Source organism: Phoca vitulina, unplaced genomic scaffold (genome assembly GCF_004348235.1).
Source record: "Phoca vitulina isolate PV1807 unplaced genomic scaffold, GSC_HSeal_1.0 scaffold47, whole genome shotgun sequence".
In the NCBI taxonomy this organism is placed as follows: Eukaryota; Metazoa; Chordata; class Mammalia; order Carnivora; family Phocidae; genus Phoca; species Phoca vitulina.
Window position 1 is genome coordinate 6,614,096 of NW_022589750.1, and position 21,058 is coordinate 6,635,153.

Genomic DNA, 21,058 nt, shown 5'->3' on the forward strand with positions numbered 1-21,058 from the left:
AAGGAGCCAGGAGCAAGTGATCTTCCTTAGAGGTATGCTCTGTAGTAGTCAGCTCAGACTTGATTATGCTGCTATAACAAATAATCCCCAGACCTCTGACTTATAACCACAAAGGTATTCTTTTTCACCCCCGCTGGATGGTTGTGACTCTGATCCACGGCAGCCCTTAATGGGGTCATTGCTGGTCATAAGGCAGACTGAAAAAAGGAGGGGGGAGGATCACAAAATGACTCCTACCAATCTGCTCAGGAGTGGCACCAATCACCCTGTGCATGTTCTATGTCCAAAGAGAATTGCATGATCGATCTTGACCTCATCGGGAAGGTGAAGTATAATCCCTTTTCATAGGTACAGGCAGCGAAATTTTGAACCATAATCAAATCTCTGCAGGAGTCATCTCCTTTTCCTCGCCCTCTCTCCCCTTCCACTCCCCTATCATCATCTTCAACACCTCACAGCCTGGGAATTCTTTATCTAGAAAAGGCAGGACGGTGTGTTCTTCAGACTCAACCATTTTTGGTATGGACTATTAAAGTTCCAAAGCCTGTATTCCTGAAACTCAAAGACACTTTTCTTTAAAAAGTCTATTCTCACACGTGTTTCTGAAGCCTGCTTTGAAAGATCAGATGAGTAGACCTGACACCCCTTTCTCTTTTTTCTGCACTGTCATCCTGTCCCTGGGTAGGAAAGAAAAAAACATGAGCTGCTTCCCGAGTGGAGGAAAATCTCATAGGAGAACAGGAAATATGTAAAGAAGCCATCCGTTAATTAAAAAAATACAAAACAAAACACTCTAGCAGGGTAGGCTGTGTTTGTGAATAAGTAGAAAGTCCCCTTTTAGAACTGATATGTCCCTGGATTGAAGACAGACTGACACGATTTTGGAATTGTCTTACAGAGTTCCCTAGTACTAGTGTTGTCCAATAGAGCTTTCTTTTTTTAAAGATTTTATTTATTTATTTGAGAGAGAGACAGAGAGAGCACGAGGGAACAGGAGCGGGGAGGAGCGGGAGAAGCAGGCTCCCCACTGAGCAGGGAGCCCATTGCGGGACTTGATCCCAGGACCGTGGGATCATGATCTGAGCCAAAGGCAGATGCTTAACTGAGCCAAAGGCAGATGCTTAACCAACCGAACCACCCAGGCACCACCTCCCCCCACCCCCGGTAGAACTTTCTGAGAGGATAGGAATATTCTATATTAGACTGTCCAATACAGCCCGTGTGGCTATTAGGCACTTACAATGTGGCTAGGATGACTGAGGAATTAAATTTTTAATTTCATTTAATTTTAATTAAATTTCAATAGCCGCCTGCGATTGGTGGCTACTGTATGGGACAGTGCAGTTCTAGATGTTAGAGATAGTGTTGCTAAAAGTCATACAGTGACTTTTAATATCTCTTATTTATACATTTAAATACCATGCTGTGTCTTGGTTGTTAAAAATATCTCAAAGTGGACGTAATGTCAGTTTGTATAAAACTAAGCACATCATGCCTTCACTTATTAATTGGCTGGAGCTGCCTGACCTAATAAGCAGAGGCTAAATTCACAATTAATTAAAGATCTCATGTTCATTCAGCCAAGACTTGCCTCAAACCATCTTTTGTTCAGCAGGCCAGCAAGATACTTTGAACCATATTTAGGACATCTTGCAACTATAATCAACATATGCAAAATACACCACTGCAAAAAAGTTCTTTCATTTATCAGATTAGTAATTCTGTTGTAGGAATGGCATTCTGCTCTATTATGCTAACTATAATCATATTTGTAGTAAACGAATATGACATAATGTACTACATAGAAATGTATGTTATTTAATTAGTGGTAATTTAGCAAATAGTTCTCTATCTTTGCTACCTACCGGGCAATATTATTTCTCTATTAGAGATGGGAAAACCAAGGCTTACAGAGATTATGTAATTTTTTCCAAAGGTTATATAATTGGTGTTTAGAAGTCCAATATACGAACTCTTATCTGATCCAAAGCCCCTACCACCCGACTACTTGACAGGGGGATGATAAAACCTAATTGCGGGCGCCTGGGTGGCTCAGTTGGTTGAGCGACTGCCTTCGGCTCAGGTCATGATCCTGGAGTCCCGGGATCGAGTCCTGCATCGGGCTCCCTGCTCAGTAGGGAGTCTGCTTCTCCCTCTCATGCTCTCTCTCTCAAATAAATAAAATCTTTAAAAAAAATAATAATTAAAAAAAAAACCTAATTGCAATCACCTATCTTTTTCCTAAGGATGGAGCCTGCACAAAGAAGGTCAGGACCCCTTTTCAAGGAGCCAACTGATGCCAATGGGAAACTGCTGTGTAGACTGTTCCAGGCCTGCCACAGCTGATGCCCCTTGGTCCCCCGGAGGTGCAAGGGAAATGGGAACAGTTATGAGACTGGAATCTAAGTCATACAAGAAAGTTGCCCCAGTCAGTCTGGTTCCATAGGCACGGTAGGTAACACTATTCTTACACCCTTCTTCTATTTTGGCTCTGGTTACCTCTTGTGTTTGGTAAAAATTAAGGACGAAACTTCTGGGATGCATGCTATGCTCGGTCAGGCCCTGGGCCCGCGGAGCTTAACTAGGCACCTCAACAAGTATCAGGTGGCCTTATGCAATTTTATGAGCCACGTACCCGCCTGCATAAATCTCCTTCCTGTGAATTCAAAACAGCCATGCCTCACATTCACTTAAAATACAATGGAAGACAGATGCTCACTTTCCTTCTTTGCTGTTGTAGTCTTGGTTCCACTTTGCTATTTTTAAAGCGTCGAAACCTCTCCCTTCCTGGAGTGCTACAGTGCAAAGCATTCCTCCCCACCCGCCCGCCGAGCACCTCGGTCCTTGCAAACTTTGCACGCGGAAAGGTGGGCAGCGGGGCGCAGGACTACAAGTCCCAGAATGCACGGCGCCCGCCGCACAGGCGCAGCGGGGACCACCCGGCCAGCCGGCCAGCAGCCTGCGGAGACTCCCGGGTCCCCGCGCCGGAGAGGGGCTGGGGGCAGGCGGCCGGGCGGACCTGGCCGGCGCCGAGGGCGGCCGCGGGCGTCACCATGCAGGCGCGGCGGCGCGCGTGAGGAGGATGCGGCAGCGGGCGCCGCGGCGGGCGGAGGAGTAGGCGGCGGTGCCCTGGGGAGGGAGCCGCGCGCGCGGGCCAGACGGCTCCCGGAGGCTCCGCAGTGCCGCCGCCGCCGCCCGGGAGGCTCGGCGCGGGAGCCATGTAACCTGCGGCGGGCTCCGGGCTGCTCCGTCCTTGCCCAGCTCCCGGGCCAGCGCGGCAGCGGGGCCACGATGAAGAAGCAGTTCAATCGCATGCGCCAGCTGGCCAACCAGACGGTGGGCAGGTAGGTTCCCCGGTGCGCGCCGGCGAGGCTGCCGCCGCCGGGCGCGCAGGTGATGGAGCCCCCCCGGCCTCCCGGCCTCCCTTCCCTCCTTCCCTCCCTCCCCGCCGTGCCTGCCCCTGCGCCGGCCCCTCCGGGACTGCTCGCGGGCGCGACCCCTCCTCTCGGAACTTCCCAGCCCCGGGAGCCCTTCTCTGGCTCTGCCCGCTGCGCCCGGGCTCCGGTTGCCAAGCGCAAAGTGTGACGCATCCTTTACCTACGTCCCCGGCTGCCCCTTCACCCTGTCCTCCCTGCCTTTCCCCGGGACTCCCCTCTTGCCCCCCCCCCCCACCCCGCCCCCGGCCGCCTGGCTTCCTGGAAACAGGTGTTTGCTCTGATTGTGCTGGAGGCAGCCGACCCGCATTCGCTCTCCGAAGATTCCCTCCCCTGCGCCGAGTTCAGGCTTCCCGGGGGGTCCGGGGGGAAGTGTTGGGCCTGGTCGGCTTGGCAGAGCTGAGCCTGCGCCTCCTGCCGTGTTTGTTTTCTGGGACTATGACTGTACGAGATTCTGGATCTCTTAATTGGCCGGGTTTCTTAAGGCCATAGGTGTTGGAAAGGGGATCTGAAGGGGTGAGGGGGAGAGGGGGCAGGGAAGGTGCTGGTGGAATGGCGCTGCTGTCGGCTTGGTCCTAAGACTGATTTCAGCAGAGGGAGGGAGCCTGCAGAAAGGGAGGTCCAACTCCTCTGGAAGATGAGATAAGCGGAGGATCACAGCCAGGTAGGGGAGGGGAACAGAGAGGCCCTACAGTCAGGAAGAGCCGGGCCCTAGGAAGCTGCAGGACCCAGCCTGCTGTCATTGCCTCGAAAATGGGCTACATCTGGGCTAGTGTCTCCAGGAGCCGCTCTGCAGGGTGCCAGCATCTATTAACGTTACATAAGGATTCTGGTGGGTCTCTTCCAAAGCTAGACATGCTGTGAACACAGGGGTGTTGGGTAGAGGGGATTTTTCATGGAACTTCTGCTCCTGGGGAGGGATTTCCCTTGCTGCTGTGTGGCCGAGGAATTCAGGTGTGCAGTTTTCTAAAGCAAAGTGGAAAGCTGAGAACCCAGCCTTGGGTGCAGTTCAAGAGCAGGCTCCACACATGGAGGGCTCTCCACTAGGTTTACGCGGAAACCAAATACCTTTCTGGGGTGGGTAGTGGAGCCTGGCTGGCATCTGGCAGGGTGGGGACATCCCTGGGGAATAGGGCCGGCGAAACTCCCAGGTAAGCATACTGCCCCAATTCTGGTGGGCATCCGAGGGCAGGGGATGCGGTGGTTTCTTCTGCTTCCAGGGACTCCAGATGGTTTCCAAGTAACAATGTCTAAAATTGACTTGGATTCATTTCCCTTTCCCAAACACATGGGCTTTCACATGAGGGAGAATTTATGAATAGCAGAGTCAGATTAGCCCAGATTTCTGGCATGGTATGGCCACAGATAGATCCTCACGTGGGCTGCTTTTCTGATATGTTGGACACTGAAATAGTGTTTTCCTGTCCTGGTCGTTTAGCAGATGACCGTCGAGCTGACCTGTCTTGAATATCTTGATTTCTTTCTAAAGCGATCAGGAGCCCCCCCCCCCGCCCCCACCATAAACTGGGATTGCTGGTCCTGCTTGGTCTTGGGGTTTCAGTTCAGTGCTTGAATGGAAATGTGAGCAAGGTATTCAGGCTTTCTCCCTGGCGCGCCGGAAACCAACCAACTCTTCTTTCTCTTTCCAGGGCGTCTTTCAAAGTGGTGAGATTTATGAGCCTTGGGCATAGAACCTTTTTTTTTTTTTTTTTTAACCCTCCTCCACAGAGGGAATGACCCAGGAAGAGGGGACGCTGGGCTTCAGAATAAGTGAGCTTATTTGAAAGCACATTCTTGGAAGTCCAAGCAACTGGTCACCAAGAGAGTGGTACTTTCCACTTGTTTGTCGGGACTCTGGTGGATGCTGGCGGATGAATGCTGTCTTTATCAGATGGTATCTGTTGTGTTACGCGCCAGGGAAAGTGAGGGCCAGTCCACCCCTGTGTCTCGCTAATACGTATCCGTTTTGATGACCTTTAGAGTGAACTTTTTAAAGCAAAAATCAGTTCATGTTTCTTTGCTGCTTAAGAGTTTCCAGTGGCATCTCCTTGCACTTAGCGTCCCAGATCTTTCTGGGGGCCTATCAGACCTTACCGACTTGACTCCTCCTTGTCTTTCCATACGCATTCTGTCCTACCCGCTCTTCATTCACTGTGCCCCAGCCGCAGTGGCCTTCCTTGCCCCGAACACCCCAAGCTCATTTCCGTCTGGGGGCTTTGTTCTTGCTGTTTTCCCCCTTGCGCTGCCCATATGCCTGTTCTTCATCATTCAGGTCTTAGCTCAGAGGCCTTCGAGAGGCCACCCTCCACCATTCACTGTCTAACCCCTCATCCTGTTCAAGGTTGTCACCGTGCCCCTCGCTCTGAAATGCTCCTAGCTTTCATCTTTTGTCTTCTTGTCTGCCTCCAATAGAATGTATTGACCGCCATTGTATGGTGTCTATAGCCCAATGCCTTGTAGACAGTTGATGCTCAATTCATGCTTATTGAAAAGATTAAAACCATTCACTGTAGCATCCACGGTAAATAAAAAGGTAAATTAAAGGGACAGCATTTACTTTGACTTCCTGAGACTGCAGTGAGGCAGGAGGTTAGCATTGCTTTTTAATTTCTTGAATCCGTAGAAGCCGTCGGATTGAATGTTTGGGTTGCTTTATGGAGTTGCTTTGGTAAGCCACTGGATTCTTGTCCTTGGGTGTCTGGAAAGTGATGGCTTTCCTGTCTTTGAGGGAAGACAGGCAATAGGTGTGGGGGTCGCTCCTCCCCATACCTCTTTTTTTTTTTTTTTTTTTAAGATTTTATTTATTTGAGAGCGAGAGACAGAGATAGCAAGTAAGAACACTGAGTGGGGAGGAGAGGGAGAAGCAGGCTCCCCACTGAGCAGGGAGCCCGATGCGGGGCTCGATCCCAAGACCCTGGGATCATGACCTGAGCCGAAGGCAGCCGCTTAACCGACTGAGCCACCCAGGCGCCCCTCCCCATAGCTCTTTACCCACTTGCCTTCCGGAAGTTGTAGGTTCTGGAGTTCTGAATATAGAGCTGCTCGGGACTAGCTCCAGTCACTTGAACAACATAGGAGTATCTGTGCTTCAGTGTCCACCATGGAGTTAGTAGTATTTTCCCCCTAAGTGCTCACATCTGAGTAGAGAGGGCATTCAGTGGCTGTGAAGAGAGTTTATAAAACCCATTGCCTTTAACTGGGAAGAGCTTCATCTCCTCCTAGGTGTGCTTCTCCATTCTCTGCACAGGTTCCTTCTGCTTTGAATTTTCCACTTTCAATGTCTTCATTTCACTCCGTCCTTTGGGAAGCATTCCCTGGCCCTGCAAGGCTGGGCCCCCATGTGCCTTGTACCGCGTTCCGCACTAGGAAATGCTGAATCAAGAGCGGCTGTAGGCATCTTTGGACAAACGCTATCATCACTACTGGGTTACATGCATTATGGCGTGCACACACCCATATGTTCATCCATTTTTTCATTCATTCAGTAAATATTTATTGAATGCTCTGTGCCGGGCGCTGCTGGAGTTCAAGAAACATTACAGCGCAGAGTAGACAAAATTCCCATTCTCTTGGAATCTGTATTCTAAAGGCATGCTGTTTTTAAGTTGTATCGCAATTTTTATCTTGTTTATTTTGCCCTCTGGACTTCAGGTTCGTTGTGGGCAGGGACAGCTAACTGCCCTAACACCTGGCATACAGTAGGTTCTCTGAAATTCTTTGACAACCGAATGAATAAGGGAGCCAAAGGTCCAGGTGTTGTGGATCCGGAAGTCGTGCAAAGCAATTCAGAGGCGGGAGAAACTCCTGGGATTAGTTCATGCCTGATTTATATGCCATTTTGTACCTTCAAGGGCATCTGTTGGTTGCTGGGGTGAGAAGCACCCTGAAAGGCATACCATTTTTCTTGGAAGTGGCACTGGTTTGTGTTGGGTGGAATAAAGCCCTGAGCGGAAATTTAGAGACCTGCTCACTGCAAGACACAAGAGAAGTTAAACTGGCACCTTGATCTGGTGAAGAGGATATTTCTCCCATCTCCCCCACCCAAGTCTGCACAATGGGGGTCCCAGTAGCCCCCACTTTAGAGGACCGTTATGAGGTTGAAGGGAGGCTGGCTCACATCAAGTGCTGAGCAAATGGTTGATGAAGTTCGTTGTCATTTTTCTCTTGTTGCCCACTCAGTCCTCCTGGCCTCTTAAGCATAAAGGGCTTCTTAGGTTGTGACGGCCATTGTCCTGTGGTTGCTCTGAATGGGCACCGTGCCCCTCTGTGACAATGGGTGATGTTCGTGGTGTCTGGGAGTAGGCAAGGAGCAATGGAAGTGCAGGAGGGGGGCATGGACGTTCCAAGAGCAGGGCAGTCAGGTTGGATTATTTGGTTTTGGAGGCTCTGAGCTGGGAGCGGAAGACAGTTCTGTCTAGAGCCCCGCTTTCCATTCCTAGACTGCTCAGCATGCAGCCCCGGGTGGGCTTGGTTTTTGGTGCACAGCTTGGCTGAGCATCTTTGCCACTATGCAGCTCTCGGGATGGAGATGCAGCAGGCCAGGCAGACCGAGCTGGATGCTGAGGATGCAGAGCCTCTAGGTTAAAACAGCCAAGCCAAGGAGCATCTGTTCCTTGAAGGTTTCTCTGAGACACAGCCTTGCCCATCAGCACGCCTCCTAAGAGCCCTGACCCGGTCCATAGGACATCGGGGGCAAAGTCAGAACCGATTCTAAATTAGTCATCAGAAGGCTTCGTTCCCCACCTATTATGGATGCCCCGTGAGCCGGACCTGTGTCAGACCAACGCAGGCCCTGTACGTCCTCCTATTAGCCAGCCCCACAGGGCTGGGCAGACCCACACTGGTCCCTGCAAGGAGCACCGTGCACGTTTATGAGGTCTCAGCGCGAAGTTTTTCATTCAAGTTTTATGGAAGCTCATGTCTTGCCACCCGCTCTGGTATATATATGTGAAATAACAGGATGTACTCACCAATTGATGAGCAGGCTAGCAAATCTGGAGAGAATATTCTTTGCGGGCGTCTTCTGAGCTCCTTACTGTGCAGACCTGCCGGCTCTCAGCCTTCTGCTGGGCGGCTCTCAGCAATCCGTGTAAGGCTGGCAGGGCTTCCTGCAGAATGCTGTTACCCCAGACCTGCAAGTCATTGTGAGAGACCCGTTCTCTTCACCAGCAATTAATGACATCCCCTCCCACTTCACCTCCACCAAGGAAATGTATCAGTATTCATTAGTATTCTTCAGGGTGGGTGATAAGGACCACTTTTTTTTTTTCTTTTGCCTCTAGAGAAAGTGCATCAGCAGCCGTGTGAGTAAAACAGTAATTTAGGGTTGGCCCTTTTCGAGGGGATTAGTAGGCATCCCTCTTATTAATAATGAACAGTGGATTTCAAATGCTATATTGGTAATGACAGCAAATAATAAAATCGTGCTTCAGCTCTGCGTCGAGTCAGGCGTAGGTCAGAGAGAAGGTTGTGGGGAGAGGAGGAGAGCAAGGGGCGCTCTCATTGCATGCTGGGCATCTCAGTACGCTGGAACCTGGGACCCCACCGCCCCTGGGAAGCACGTGGCCATCTAGCAATTTAAAACTATCCTTTCTGTCCGGAAAGCAGATGTTTTTGCTTTCATTTTCCAACTTTAGAGTTTATTTTTAGAGTAAATGTTTATTTTCCCACAGAATTCAATTTACTTTTTTTAACTTTCTTTTGGGTTACATAAATGATATTTGTTTATGGTAGGAAATTTAGAAACTTATAGATGGGCAAGAAGGAAAAACATGACCAGTAATCTCACTACCTGGGGACCACATTTAATATTTTGAATATCATTTTCTATGTTTTTAATAGGCATGTATTCTTAAAAAAGAGATAGAGACCATATCCTGTCTATTCTTTTGCAATCTGCTTTATCCTCCTGTGTTACATCTTGAATATCACCTCGTTTCAACAACTATTTGTCAACAACTATATATCTACAGTATAATTTTTCAAGGGTACATAATATTCCACCACAGTCAACCAATTTCCTTTTGCTAATCACGTAGCAAATACTTTTCGTTAGTTTACTTTCCTAGCATGAAGTCTTAGAAGTGGAATTTCTGGGTCAAAGACCATGTGAGTTTTTAAGACCACCTGAATGTATATTTTATACATCCAAACATACACACGTGTTATATTTACATCCTCAGCAGAATTGCCAATTTCTTCCCCCTAACCCTCTTAGGAAGTAATATCACAACTTTGTTAATGCATAAATGAAAAACCTCTTTGCTTCTCTTTCAATTTCCAGTGACGCAGGGCATTTTTTAAGTTGACTGGACGTTTCTTCCCTTTTCTGAACTGCCTGCATATGTCTTGCCCATTTTTCTAAAGTCATGTCATAACTGTTTTCCTATTGATTTTTAGGTAATTTTTAATATATTAAGCATATTTGTGCTTTGTCATATGCCCACCCATCTCCCTGTAGTTTCTTTGCCTTTTATATTTTATGTCTTTTATAATATTTTGTGATCTAAAGTCTATCAATTTATGGTTTGTGCTTAAATATTATGCTTAGGAATGTTTTCCCCAGCCTGAGATTACATAAAAATTCATACGTTTTCATTACCATTTATGTGATTTAATTTTACCATCAGACTTTAAATTCATCAGTCATTAATTTTGGTGTATGACATGACTAGGGTGTCACATCTAATTTTCCTTTAAAAAAAAAAAAGGGAGTGCCTGGGTGGCTCAGTCGATTGAGCGTCCAACTTGATTTGGGCTCAGGTCAGGATCTCAGGGTCATGGGATCGAGCCCTGCGTAGGGCTCTGTGCTCAGTGGGGAGTCTGTTTGGGATTCTTTCTCCCTCTGCCCCTCCCTCCTGTTCGTGTATGCACTCTCTCAAATGAATAAATAAAATCTTTTAGAAACCCCAAGTAGTTACCCTACTATCAACTTGAATAATGTGGTTCAGTCCCACTGTATTGAAGTGTCATCATGTACTAAAAGGTTTCACCTACTTGGATCTGTTTCTAGGATTTCTAATTTGTTCTCTTGACCTGTCAGTTGGCAGGAATGTGAGGTAGGCCCACCTGCCCAGGCGAGCAGTGGTGGGTTGATGTCCCATGCTTTGGGTGGGAGGAGCAGTGGAGTTGGTCTGGTTCCCAAATCTCAGCTTCTCCAGGGCAACTCCTTGGCTTGGCAATTAGAACTCAACAGCTTTGCCTGAGGATCTTGTTGTGCCTTTACCACAGCTAATCTACACATTATTGCCTTATAAATTAGAATTGCTTATGTTTCCTTAGCTTTGCTTACCTGTTTATTTTTTTTCCTCGGCATTTTTATAAGTGAATGTATTAAGATGGAGGAGATTGACAATTTTATGTTAGTGAGTATGCGGAGAATTCTTCCCCTGTGGGAATAGGGTATGCTTATTCAAGTCTGTTTATGATCCTATAAAATCAGGTTTGTCTGTTTAAGTCTTGCACGATTTTGCTTTTGTTTTTAGGTAATTTGTCATTGTCACAACTCTTGCCTTCTTTTTTTTTTTTTTTACTCTTTATTGGTGGAATGTAAGAAAGCTATTGATTTTTGTGTAATTGTCTTAACAACCACTGTCCTAAACAATCTCATTAGTTTTAAATACTTTTTACAAAAATTGAGGCTATCAACTTTTCCAGGTAGACATTAATATTTTCTGCAAATAATCATTTTGCTTCTTCCTCACCAGTATTTATACTTATTTTCTTGTCTAATCGCATTGTCTAGGACTTACAGAACAGTGTTAAGTTATTGGGGCAATAAGTAGGCTTCCATGTCTTTTTACTATCCTTCATGGAAATGCATGATAATTGGCTCAAGAGATTTTGTTTTTTAATCACGTTACCTATTACATAATTTTATTCTTTTACTTTGGGTTTTTCTTTGGCGCCAAAGTTAAATTTGATTAAATGTATTCTCATGGTCTTTAAAGATCATCATATCTTTTCCCTTCAACTATATTCACTCAGCAATTTATGCTGTAAATTCGTTATTGAGCACTTACTATGTTCCAGACATTGTTTTCACTGGGGATACACCAGCAATAGAGTTCCTACCCTTGAAGAACTTGTGTTTTATGGGTTTGACCCCCTACAGATTTTCTAATATTGAGCTCTCCTTGTCTCCCTGCAATCAATCTTATTTGACTATGATTTGTTAATTTTTAAAAATACCGCTAGATTTAATTTGTTGTTGTTTTATTTAGGATTTTGGCATTCAGTATTCATAAATGAGAACATCTGGATTTTTTTTTCTTTTGCTACACCTGCCAAATTTTTATAACCTTGTGAAATGAATTGCCCACTTCCTTCTGTTTCTGGGCAGTGAGTTAAGGAACTAACATGTTCGTTGAAGGTTAGAAACAACTCTTCCAGGACATTTTTTGGAGGTAGATCTTTGACAGGCTTCCCAGTTTCTTCATCGGACTATTTACGCTTTCTGTCTTTTCCTGAGTCGTTTTTAGTAACATAGTTTGTAGAAAGGCATTCGTTTCATTATGATTTTAAAATTTAATAGAATCTTTGAGTATAGAGTCGTAGCTCCTAATTTGCACTTCTTTCTCTTTCTTCATGCTAACCAGCTTTGCCAGGGGCTTTACTTTCCTCCACATCCCGTAGAATCAGCTCTTAGGTTTAATCTTTTCTTTAAAAAAAAAAAAAAAATTCTTTCTCATTAGCTCCTGATCAGTGTTTTCTTCTTCTATGTGTCATAAATTTTGCTTTTTAAAATATTTTTCCCTCTTGATTTCCTTGGGCTGATTTTGTTCTTTAGTCTTTAGTCTTCTGTGTTGTATTTGGGTAGGTTAGGCTCTGCTGTGGTAACGCGTGAGCTCTGGAACCTCGGTGGCTGAACTTTGTAGAAATTTATTTTAAGCTCACATGAAATGTGATGTGAGTGTGGGGGCTTCCAAGGACCGCTTTCCTCCATGTGTGATTTAGGGATCCAGTCTGCATCCATCCTCCCTCCCCCATGCCTGCACCTCCTTCATCTCAATACATGGCTTTCAATCACTGCTAGAGATGAAGAGAGAATGTAGAGATGCCATACTGGCTTAAATGCCGGGGTCTGGAATTTACAAATGTCACCTGTGCTCATGTTTCATTGGCTAGAACTAGTCACAAAGCCTCCTTGGGGATGACAGGAGATGGGGGCCTCTACCACGGCTGTATAACCAGGAGTATAATCTCTCTCCTCTCCCACTGCCCATCTTTGAACTCCTTCTTGTTCCCCTGCTCCACACAGTGCCCTCTGCCCTGCCCCTCCACAGTTGTGCCTACCAAAGGTCATTCTTTCTCAACTCTGGATGATTGGAGTTGTTGATTTTCATTGTCCTTTGTAGGAAACTGTGAGATCCTTCAGAGGAGCATCTGAAACTGTGAGATCCTTCAGAGGAGCATCTTTAGGATAACAGACTTACTGACGTCCACTATTTCTCATGTCAAGATTAATTTTTGATTTTTTTTTTTTTAAAGCCCTTCTTACAATGGGGAGAAGAATAATGAGAACAGAAATTCTCTCTCATCTTGCCACACTGGAATGTCACATACTTTATGGGATTATTGCCAGGGTTAAATAAGATAATAAATATAATATCCTTGGCATAACCCCTGAGAATAATAAGCACTCAATAAATCATAGGTATTACCACTATCCCTTGCTGTGCTGAAAGTCTCTTTGACATGAGGCATTCATTTTGATTTTTATTTATAGGCTTGAGTACCTGGGAATTACAGCTTGAAATTCATACCCATTTGTCTTATTTTCCCAAATCAAACCCGGTTGTTCTATGTTTAGTCACAAACTTGAAATAATCTGGAGGTATCAATAACGCTCATGGCCTCATTCATTTAATACCCACTATTAGTTGTTGTATTACTTGGGGTGGTCTAGGTTATGCCACCATGTCAGAAACCCTCCCCGTCGCTGCACCTTACAACCCTGGCTGGTGGGGACTGGGAGTAGTCCCCCGAGCACCCAGGCTGCCATAGCTCTGTTCCACACCTGCCTGTCTGATGGCAGAGGCAGTAAATGAGGATGTGGTCAGTCACACCCTGGTTCCTGGTATCTTCTTCTGGAAGTAACATGTCACTTCTACTCACATTTCATTGGCCAAACTAAATCACCTGGCCACACCTCACTTGACATGGGGTGGGCAAAGGCAGTCCTTCATGGACCCAGAAAGAACAGAACCTCAAAAGCCATAGCGATGTCACCTGTAGCCGAGACCTGGGCTGTGTGCTTCATAAGCATTACTTTTATGGACTCATTGCAACATCTGTATGAATTGGGTGCTCTTTATAGCCTTACTTTACAGGTGGGGAATGGAGGCTAGAAGTGGTGGACCAAGAAAGGGACAGAGCCAGATTCAGGCTGGGTCCTAAGTAGGTCAGGTACAAGCAAATGTGTCCGCTGGTCTTGCTCTCCCCAACAGTGGATCTCTGTAGCCTCGGGGTCCCTCCAGTTACTTCAGTTTAGGTGGTTTTGCAAATGCTAATTAACTGCTCTTGACTTGAATAAAAATAATGTCACATTCGCTTCAGGTAATGGGTATCTTGTATGTCGCCTTAACCACAGAGAGCATATGATGAAATTTCTGCCAATAGAAAATTCTTCACTTTATTTCCTTACTGCAGTTCCAGAGAAAGGGTAAGAGAAATGCCCTTTGAAAGTAATTTTCTTTCTTTCTTTCCTTTCTTTCCTTTCTTTCTTTCCTTTCCTTCTTCTTTCCTTCTTTCCTTCTTTCCTCCTTTCCTCCTTTCCTTTCTTCCTTTCTTTTCCTTCCTTCCTTCCTTCCTTCTTCCTTCCTTCCTTTTTCTTTCTTTTCTTTCTTCCTTCCTTCCCTTTCTTTTCTTTCTTTCTCTTTCTTTCTTTCTTTCTTTCTTTCTTTCTTTCTTTCTTTCTTTCTTCCTTTCTTCCTTTCTTCCTTTCTTCCTTTCTTCCTTTCTTCCTTTCTTCCTTTCTTCCTTTCTTCCTTTCTTCCTTTCTTCCTTTCTTCCTTTCTTCCTTCCTTTCCTTTCTTTCCTTTCTTTCCTTTCTTTCCTTCTCTGTGCTCGCTGTGGAAAGAAAGCATTGTGGGTACCCACCAAAGCCCTTACAGACTCCCGCATAACGTAGTAAGCAAAGAGACCTTAAAAAATAAGGAATATGCGAAGCAGACAGAGCTTTTAGCTCTGTCTCCTGGTGCATGTCACTGTGATTGCAGGCGTATGTGTATACCCACTCGTGGTCATAACTGCTCTTTACTGAGCGTGCCCCGTGACAGACACTTGGTGTGGTGCTTTCCAGACAGTCCTGCTTAATCCTCACACACTCCCAGGGTCGGTTGTGAAGTTTCCCTGCTTTCTGCAGAGCCTCAGAGCAGGTGCATTGTTGCTGCTGGTGACACTGTTGGGAGCTGAGATTTGCTCCCAGACCCCCTGGCTCGGAGGAGGATGTTGTTTATCATTGTACTCTACCAACTGCAGTAGGGGAGAAAGGAGAAAAATGTAAATGTCCAATATTAGTGGAGTGATTAATTGTGGCACATCTATACAATCGTTAAGAATCTCAGTGTTTTCATAACACTCCAAAAATTTGAGGGCTTGAGAGAAATGCTTGAGATAAGAAAACAGGATACAGAAGTGCATACAGAGTTGAGACTGCACAGTGTTTTAAAAAAAAAATTGCATAGAAAAGACTGGAAGGAAATCAGGAAAGACTGGAAGGCTTAGCATGGGTTATTTATCTCTGGGCAGGCTTATGAGTGGTTTGATTTCTTGCTGCTTGTACTTTTAAAAAAAATTCCAAATTCTTTAAACATGCATTTTATATGTTTATAAAAAAAAAAAATCCTCCCAGGACTCAAAAGGGGGCAAAGGTAAAATGTAGCTGGAAGTTCTCATAATGATGTTTTAAGTTCGGGGCCCTGGAAGGTCTAAATAAATATGCTTGAAGTTCTCTTGAGCCTTGGTTTCAAACATGGGAAACTTCTTATCTTTATGCTCTGGAAAGGACATGATGTCAGATCTCATTTTATAGAATAAAACAGTCTGTCATTAGGAGTGATATGCTAATAGCCTTTTCGGGTTGCTAATTCTAAAGACAGAACGTTTTGAAACTTTGTCTGCATGACTCGAGGCTGAGGACAAGTGTTTCCCCATGGCAGGTTAGGGTTCTCTGGTTGCAGCCCCAGAAATGGACTCGGGCTCATCTAAGCAGAAGAGGAGATTGGGAAGGATGGGGGTAGTCGCGGAATTGGAATGACCAGGGAGTGTTCCTAGAGCAGAGGTCCTTCATTTGTGTTCTTGCCTTGAATCTCTCTCTCTGACTTCCTGCAACACTGGCCAGAGTATATTTTTTAATCCATGGACAGAAGAATGTCCTTTTCCTTTTTTAACAGGTTTTGTTCTGTGGGGGTGGGGTGCGACCGCTAGGACTGTGGGAAATGTGACACACTGTCGGTTCATCTTAGAAATGTACAATCCGCATTTGTATTTAAGGCTCTGAGAAGTTCCGCAGTAAGGAAAACTGTTGATCATTTGTATCACTTAGGATGCCTTGAATTATAGTAGCAGGTGTCAGTTCAGAGCAGCTTAAACTATAAGGTAACTGTTTCAGATGACAGGGCATCCAAAGGTAGGGAGAGTCCAGATGCCTTGTGATCAGGGCATCTGCTGTCTTCCATTGCTTTGCCTTCATCTTTGCATTGGCCTCTTCCTCAGATCGGCTTTTTTTTTTTTTTTCTGCTCAGAATACAGCTGTTAGCGGAAGCTGAAGTAATCTGCTTCCATGATTATAAACCAAACAGGAGGGAAGAGAGGTGCCATGGTCTGAATCTTTGTGGAGGGTGAGGGTGGAGCATCGTGAATAGGATTCATGCCCTGATAAGTGGCTCTGGAAAGCTCCTTTGTCCCTTCCACCATGAGAACACCAAGGCACTGAGATGATCCAGAAAACAGCCCCCCACCACATCAGCTGGCATCTGGATCTCGGACTTCCAGCCTCCAGAACTGTGAGAAATCAATTCCTGTTGTTTCTAAGCCACCCCGGTCAGCGGGGTTCTGTTAGCGCAGCTCAAAGGAACTAAGACGAAGAGCAATCCACAGGGTTCCAGTCATGGGAGAAGATAAGAGTCCTTTCCTCCAGTCTAAGGCAATTCATTCACATGTGTGCTATTGACCATTAACACAGGTTGGAGGGAAGGGATGCTGATGGGCCTCCAGCCTGGGTCTTTGAATTAGTCACTGGCTGGGGAGGTAGGATTATGAAGACTGGCTTAGAGCCATTTATGAACCTTGCTGGAGTTGGGCAGGGGGAAACGTCTTCTGAGTCAGGAGAGCTTCACAGGGGAGCAACTGATACCTGGACAAAAATCAGACTTCTGTTCGGAAGGGAGAAGGAGCGAAGCATTCTGGGTAGGCAGCAGTGTCCACCGTAGCTTGCTCAACCCAGCATTTTGAGTAGGAAAACCATTTTCCGTGAACATCCATTCCTTCGACTAGAGTTTGTAGCACGTTATCGCGGGGAATGTTAGTCAAAAAAGTTTGAATCTTACTTTGGCGGTATCTTCCTCACCGTTGATCAAGCCTCTCCTTTCTGTTTGTCAGGACTGTTTTCTTATATTCCAGAGCGCTGGTTCATAGTGATGTATAAAACTTGGCACACTATAGTATAGTTATGGTGTTGCATACATCCGTCTGTTGTCATCTTGTAGTCAGGTAGCCCGCAGATGCCCAGCACAGTGTCTAAAATACGGAAGGGACTCAAGAGCCCCTTGTCAAATTCATGCACATAGCTCAGTGGAGATGTCAGGCCGTCCTGCCTCTTCCCACTGTTGCTTCTTCCTTTGTGCATCCACGGCACTGTGCTTGTCCTCTTTTATCCCTTTTTTCACCCTGCTTTGATTCTAGTCGCCATTGGTTCTGTTTGCCTCACTGGACTGGGAGCTGTATTTACAGGGGCTGGGGCTTACTCTTCTGTGTCCTGTATGTGTTGTCCAAGGTGCTTTGCAAACAGCAGGAGCCGGTCCTTATCAGGGTGCTGGAAATGAGGCTGCTCAAACAGGTGTCAGAATCTTTAAAAAAAAAAAAAAAAAATTTATTAGAGAGAGAGTGCGCATGAGCAGGTGAAGGGGCAGAGGGAGGAGAAGCAGACTCCCCGCTGAGCAGAGAGCCCCACATGGGGCTCGATCCCAAGACCCTGGGATCATGACATGAGCCAAAGGCAGACGCTTAACCGACTGAGCCACCCAGGTGCCCCAGAATGGATTTTTTTTTATCACCACAAAATTGACGTTTCCCATGCTAAATGTTTAGCTGTAGGCTTATAATCGTGCCTTGGTGATCTCCCAAGATTGTATTCTATTAGCAAAAATAGGACATGGCTTTAGGATTAGTCCTTAATAAAGGTTGCCTTCAATTCAAAAGTATGATTCTCTAATCATACTTATGAGTAGCAAAGACCAGTGGACTTATACCCATGCCCCTGCATAGTCACATATGCTGGGAGGAATGTGTAAGGCATGACAACCTAGTGAGTAAAGAAGCCATTCATCAGGGCGCCTGGGTAGCTCAGTCGATTAAGTGTCTGCCTTTGGTTCAGGTCATGACTGCCGAGTCCCAGGATCGAGCCCCACGTTGAGCTCCCTGCTTAGCAGGGAGTCTGCTTCTCCCTCTCTCTTTCCCTCTGCCCCTGCTCCTTCTCTCTCACTCTCACTCTTGCTCTCTCTCTTAAATAGTAAATAAATAAATAAATAAAATCTTAAAAAGGTGGCATTCATCAAACAGATATCTGTTGACCACCTACTGTCAGCAGTTGGGTCCTTGGGAAGCAGATACTGAAAATAACATGCACAATGTTTGTTAGGAAGTGCTGTTAGCATCCGTACCTGTGGAAGAGACGAAAGGAAGTGGGACTAGGGAGAGGAAGTTAGGCTGTGATGTGGACCCAACAAAGGCCTCTGTTGGTTCCATGTGGGGTGCTGGAGCTTGGGTGTCTCCCCAACGTTGTCCTGAGTTGGGGAGAAAGGACTGAGCTCTTACATCTCTGCATTGATTGGTCACTGGAGTTGGGCTTTCCCTGGAAAGCAGTGTCGAGGGGTAGACAGCCGAGGCTGGTCATCTGGCTGCCTTCCCAGCAGCTGGGGAATAAGATCTTCATTCCTGAAGGGGAACAGTGTCCGCTGTATCTACCATGTGCCATATCTTGTGCTAGAAGCATGAGAGTGGGAAAAACAAGTAAACAAGCCATTACCAGAAGGTGGGGCTTGGACGAGAGGGGAGTTGTTCGTGGAACCAGGAGAACATCACTGGGTTTGGCTGGAGTGGGGTTTGGGAGGAAGTCCTGCAAGGTGACACCTGAAGGGAGAGGCACTGTTAGGAAAAGGCAAGTGGAGATGATGTGTATGAATGCCAAGGGATGTAGGGGGTGGCTCCTTCAAGGAAGTAAAGTAAGATCTCTGTGTTTGGAATGTCACTGGGAGTAGGGATGAGGTTTATAAATCAGATGACTCTCTTGCCCAGACAAGGACACCTCTGAGAGTGACTACAGAATTAATAGGGCCAGGGCAGCAGGTAAACACCTGAGCAAACTTTATAATTACCCTACTTCTAAGACATGATTCAGTAGATTGGGATTTTACCTAAGGACCAGGGGTAAATTACTGAGTGATCGTTTGACCTTTCCCCATAGTCTTTGGGTTATGAGCCTGGGTCCTGAGGTTTATATCATGCCTCCATCATGTACAAGTTGCAAAACTATAGGCCAGTCACTGAGGTTTTATAAGCCTCAATTGTGTTATTTGCAGAGTGGAATATTAATAATTCCTGGCTTATGATATTGTTTGAAATGAATTAATACAATAAAGTACTTAAAATAGTTTCTGGGATGGAGCAGACCTCAGTGAGTGTAAGATGCTGTTGTTGTTACTTTAAACAGAGGAGTAGCAAGGTCAGATTTGGGTTTTGGAATGACGAGTCTGGATGCAGAGTGGAGAACCAAACGGAGGGGAGCAAACCTGGTGTGGAGCCACTAATTAGGAGATGATAACTGTTGATTAGGAGACTAGCTGGTCATCCCAGTGAGATGTTGGGCATCTGGAGCAGATCTGTGGCCATGAGGAGGCGGGATCTGCAGAGGTTCCAGAGATATCGAAGACGTTGAGTCAGGGGACCTTGGTAGGACTTGGGGGAGTGGCAGGAAATAAGCTGCTGCTGAGGTTTGGGTTTGGGCCAAGTGGATGTGGATGCCAGTCACTGAGAGGGAGCCCAAGAGAAGGGCATGGGGGAGTCAGTGGGCAGCTAGGATGAGGGGCTGGAGCTTGGGAGAGAGGTCTGGGAGGTGGAGCTGGGAATCCTCAGCAGGTGGGTAGAAATGAAGCTTGGGAATGGGGGGAGTGCTGAGAAGAGCCCAGGGCTGAAGAATGGCCTGGGGGGAGGGGTGGCAGGAAATACTAGATGGGCCGGAAGCAAGGGGAATACATTGGTAGCCCCCATTTTAAGATAGAGTGTTACCCAGAAAGGAAAGCCTTGCTTCACCCATTGTGTTACTTTCCTACAGTTCTATAACAGATTAGCACAAATGAGTGGCTTAAAACAACCCCAAACGATTCTCTCAGTGTTCTAGAGGCCAAAAGGCCAAAATCAAGGTGTGGGCAGAGCCAGGCTCCCTCTGAAGGCTCTCCCGGAGAATCTGTTCCTTGCTGTGGTATAATAAAGAGTATCTTCTCTTTGTCCTTAGTTCTGGGCACAGAGATTTTAAAAAATGCTTGGAATTTCTGGAGTGATAGTTGTGCTTTCTCATGCTAATGAAGTGACTTCGTGGCAGGGCCCCTACATAGCTTTGGGGTGGGTTCTAGTCACCAGAAAGACCAACCACATAATTAAAGTGTTGGAACTTTGGGCCAGCACAGCCTCCAGGGAAGTGAGGGGAGGCAGAGTTCAGTGCTGTGGCCAGTGACTTCCTCCTTCATGCCCACGTAATGAAACCCTATAGAAAAGCTCTGGGGATTGAAGTTCCGTAGAGCTTCCTAGCTGGGGAGCACACTGATGTGCTGGAAAGGCACCTAGATTCCATGAGGAGAGGTCATGGAAACTTGACCTAGCTCCCCGGCCCATCCCAGACCTTGCCCTGTGCATGTCTTTCGTTGGGTTGTTCCTGAGCTGTGACCTTTATCCATGCACATAAAATTATACTCCCAAGTATAGTGCTTTTGGTGAGTTCTGTGAGTCGTTCTAATGGGTTATGGGACCTGACTGGGTTGCAGGAAGTGCTGAATTTGGAGCCAGCTAGGCAGATTTATGGATGGTTTGGGGACGGCCGAAACTTGTGGCTGGCCTCTGAGGTAGGGGCAATCCTGGGAAGTACTTTGGCCTTAACTCGTGGGGTCTGTGCTAACCCTGGGTGGTTAGTGTCAGAATGGAATCGAATTGTAGGACAACTGGTTGGTATCAGGGAAAAAGTGTCAGGACTTTTTCTTAGCTTCTGGTGTTGCCAGCACTCCTTGGGTGTTCTTGGGCTTATAGACACATCCCTCCAGTCTCTGCCTCTGTTCCCACGTCTTTCTCTCAGTATGTCTCGTCTCTACTTATAAGGACCCCGGTCATATTGGATTAAGGTCCACCTACTTGAG

At 46.3% G+C, this 21,058-nt stretch overlaps 1 protein-coding gene across 3 annotated transcripts in view; it reads left to right on the forward strand.

Moving 5' to 3' along the window:
• The first annotated feature begins 3,108 nt into the window (after positions 1-3,108).
• ARHGAP44 (Rho GTPase activating protein 44) overlaps positions 3,109-21,058 on the forward strand; it is a 160,967-nt gene continuing 143,017 nt past the window's right edge. For all 3 annotated transcript variants that reach the window (XM_032431912.1, XM_032431913.1, XM_032431914.1), the window contains exon 1: positions 3,109-3,344. In XM_032431912.1, coding sequence (XP_032287803.1) covers positions 3,292-3,344 — 53 coding nt within the window. In that variant the 5' untranslated portion in view covers positions 3,109-3,291. The remainder of the gene's footprint in view (positions 3,345-21,058) is intronic.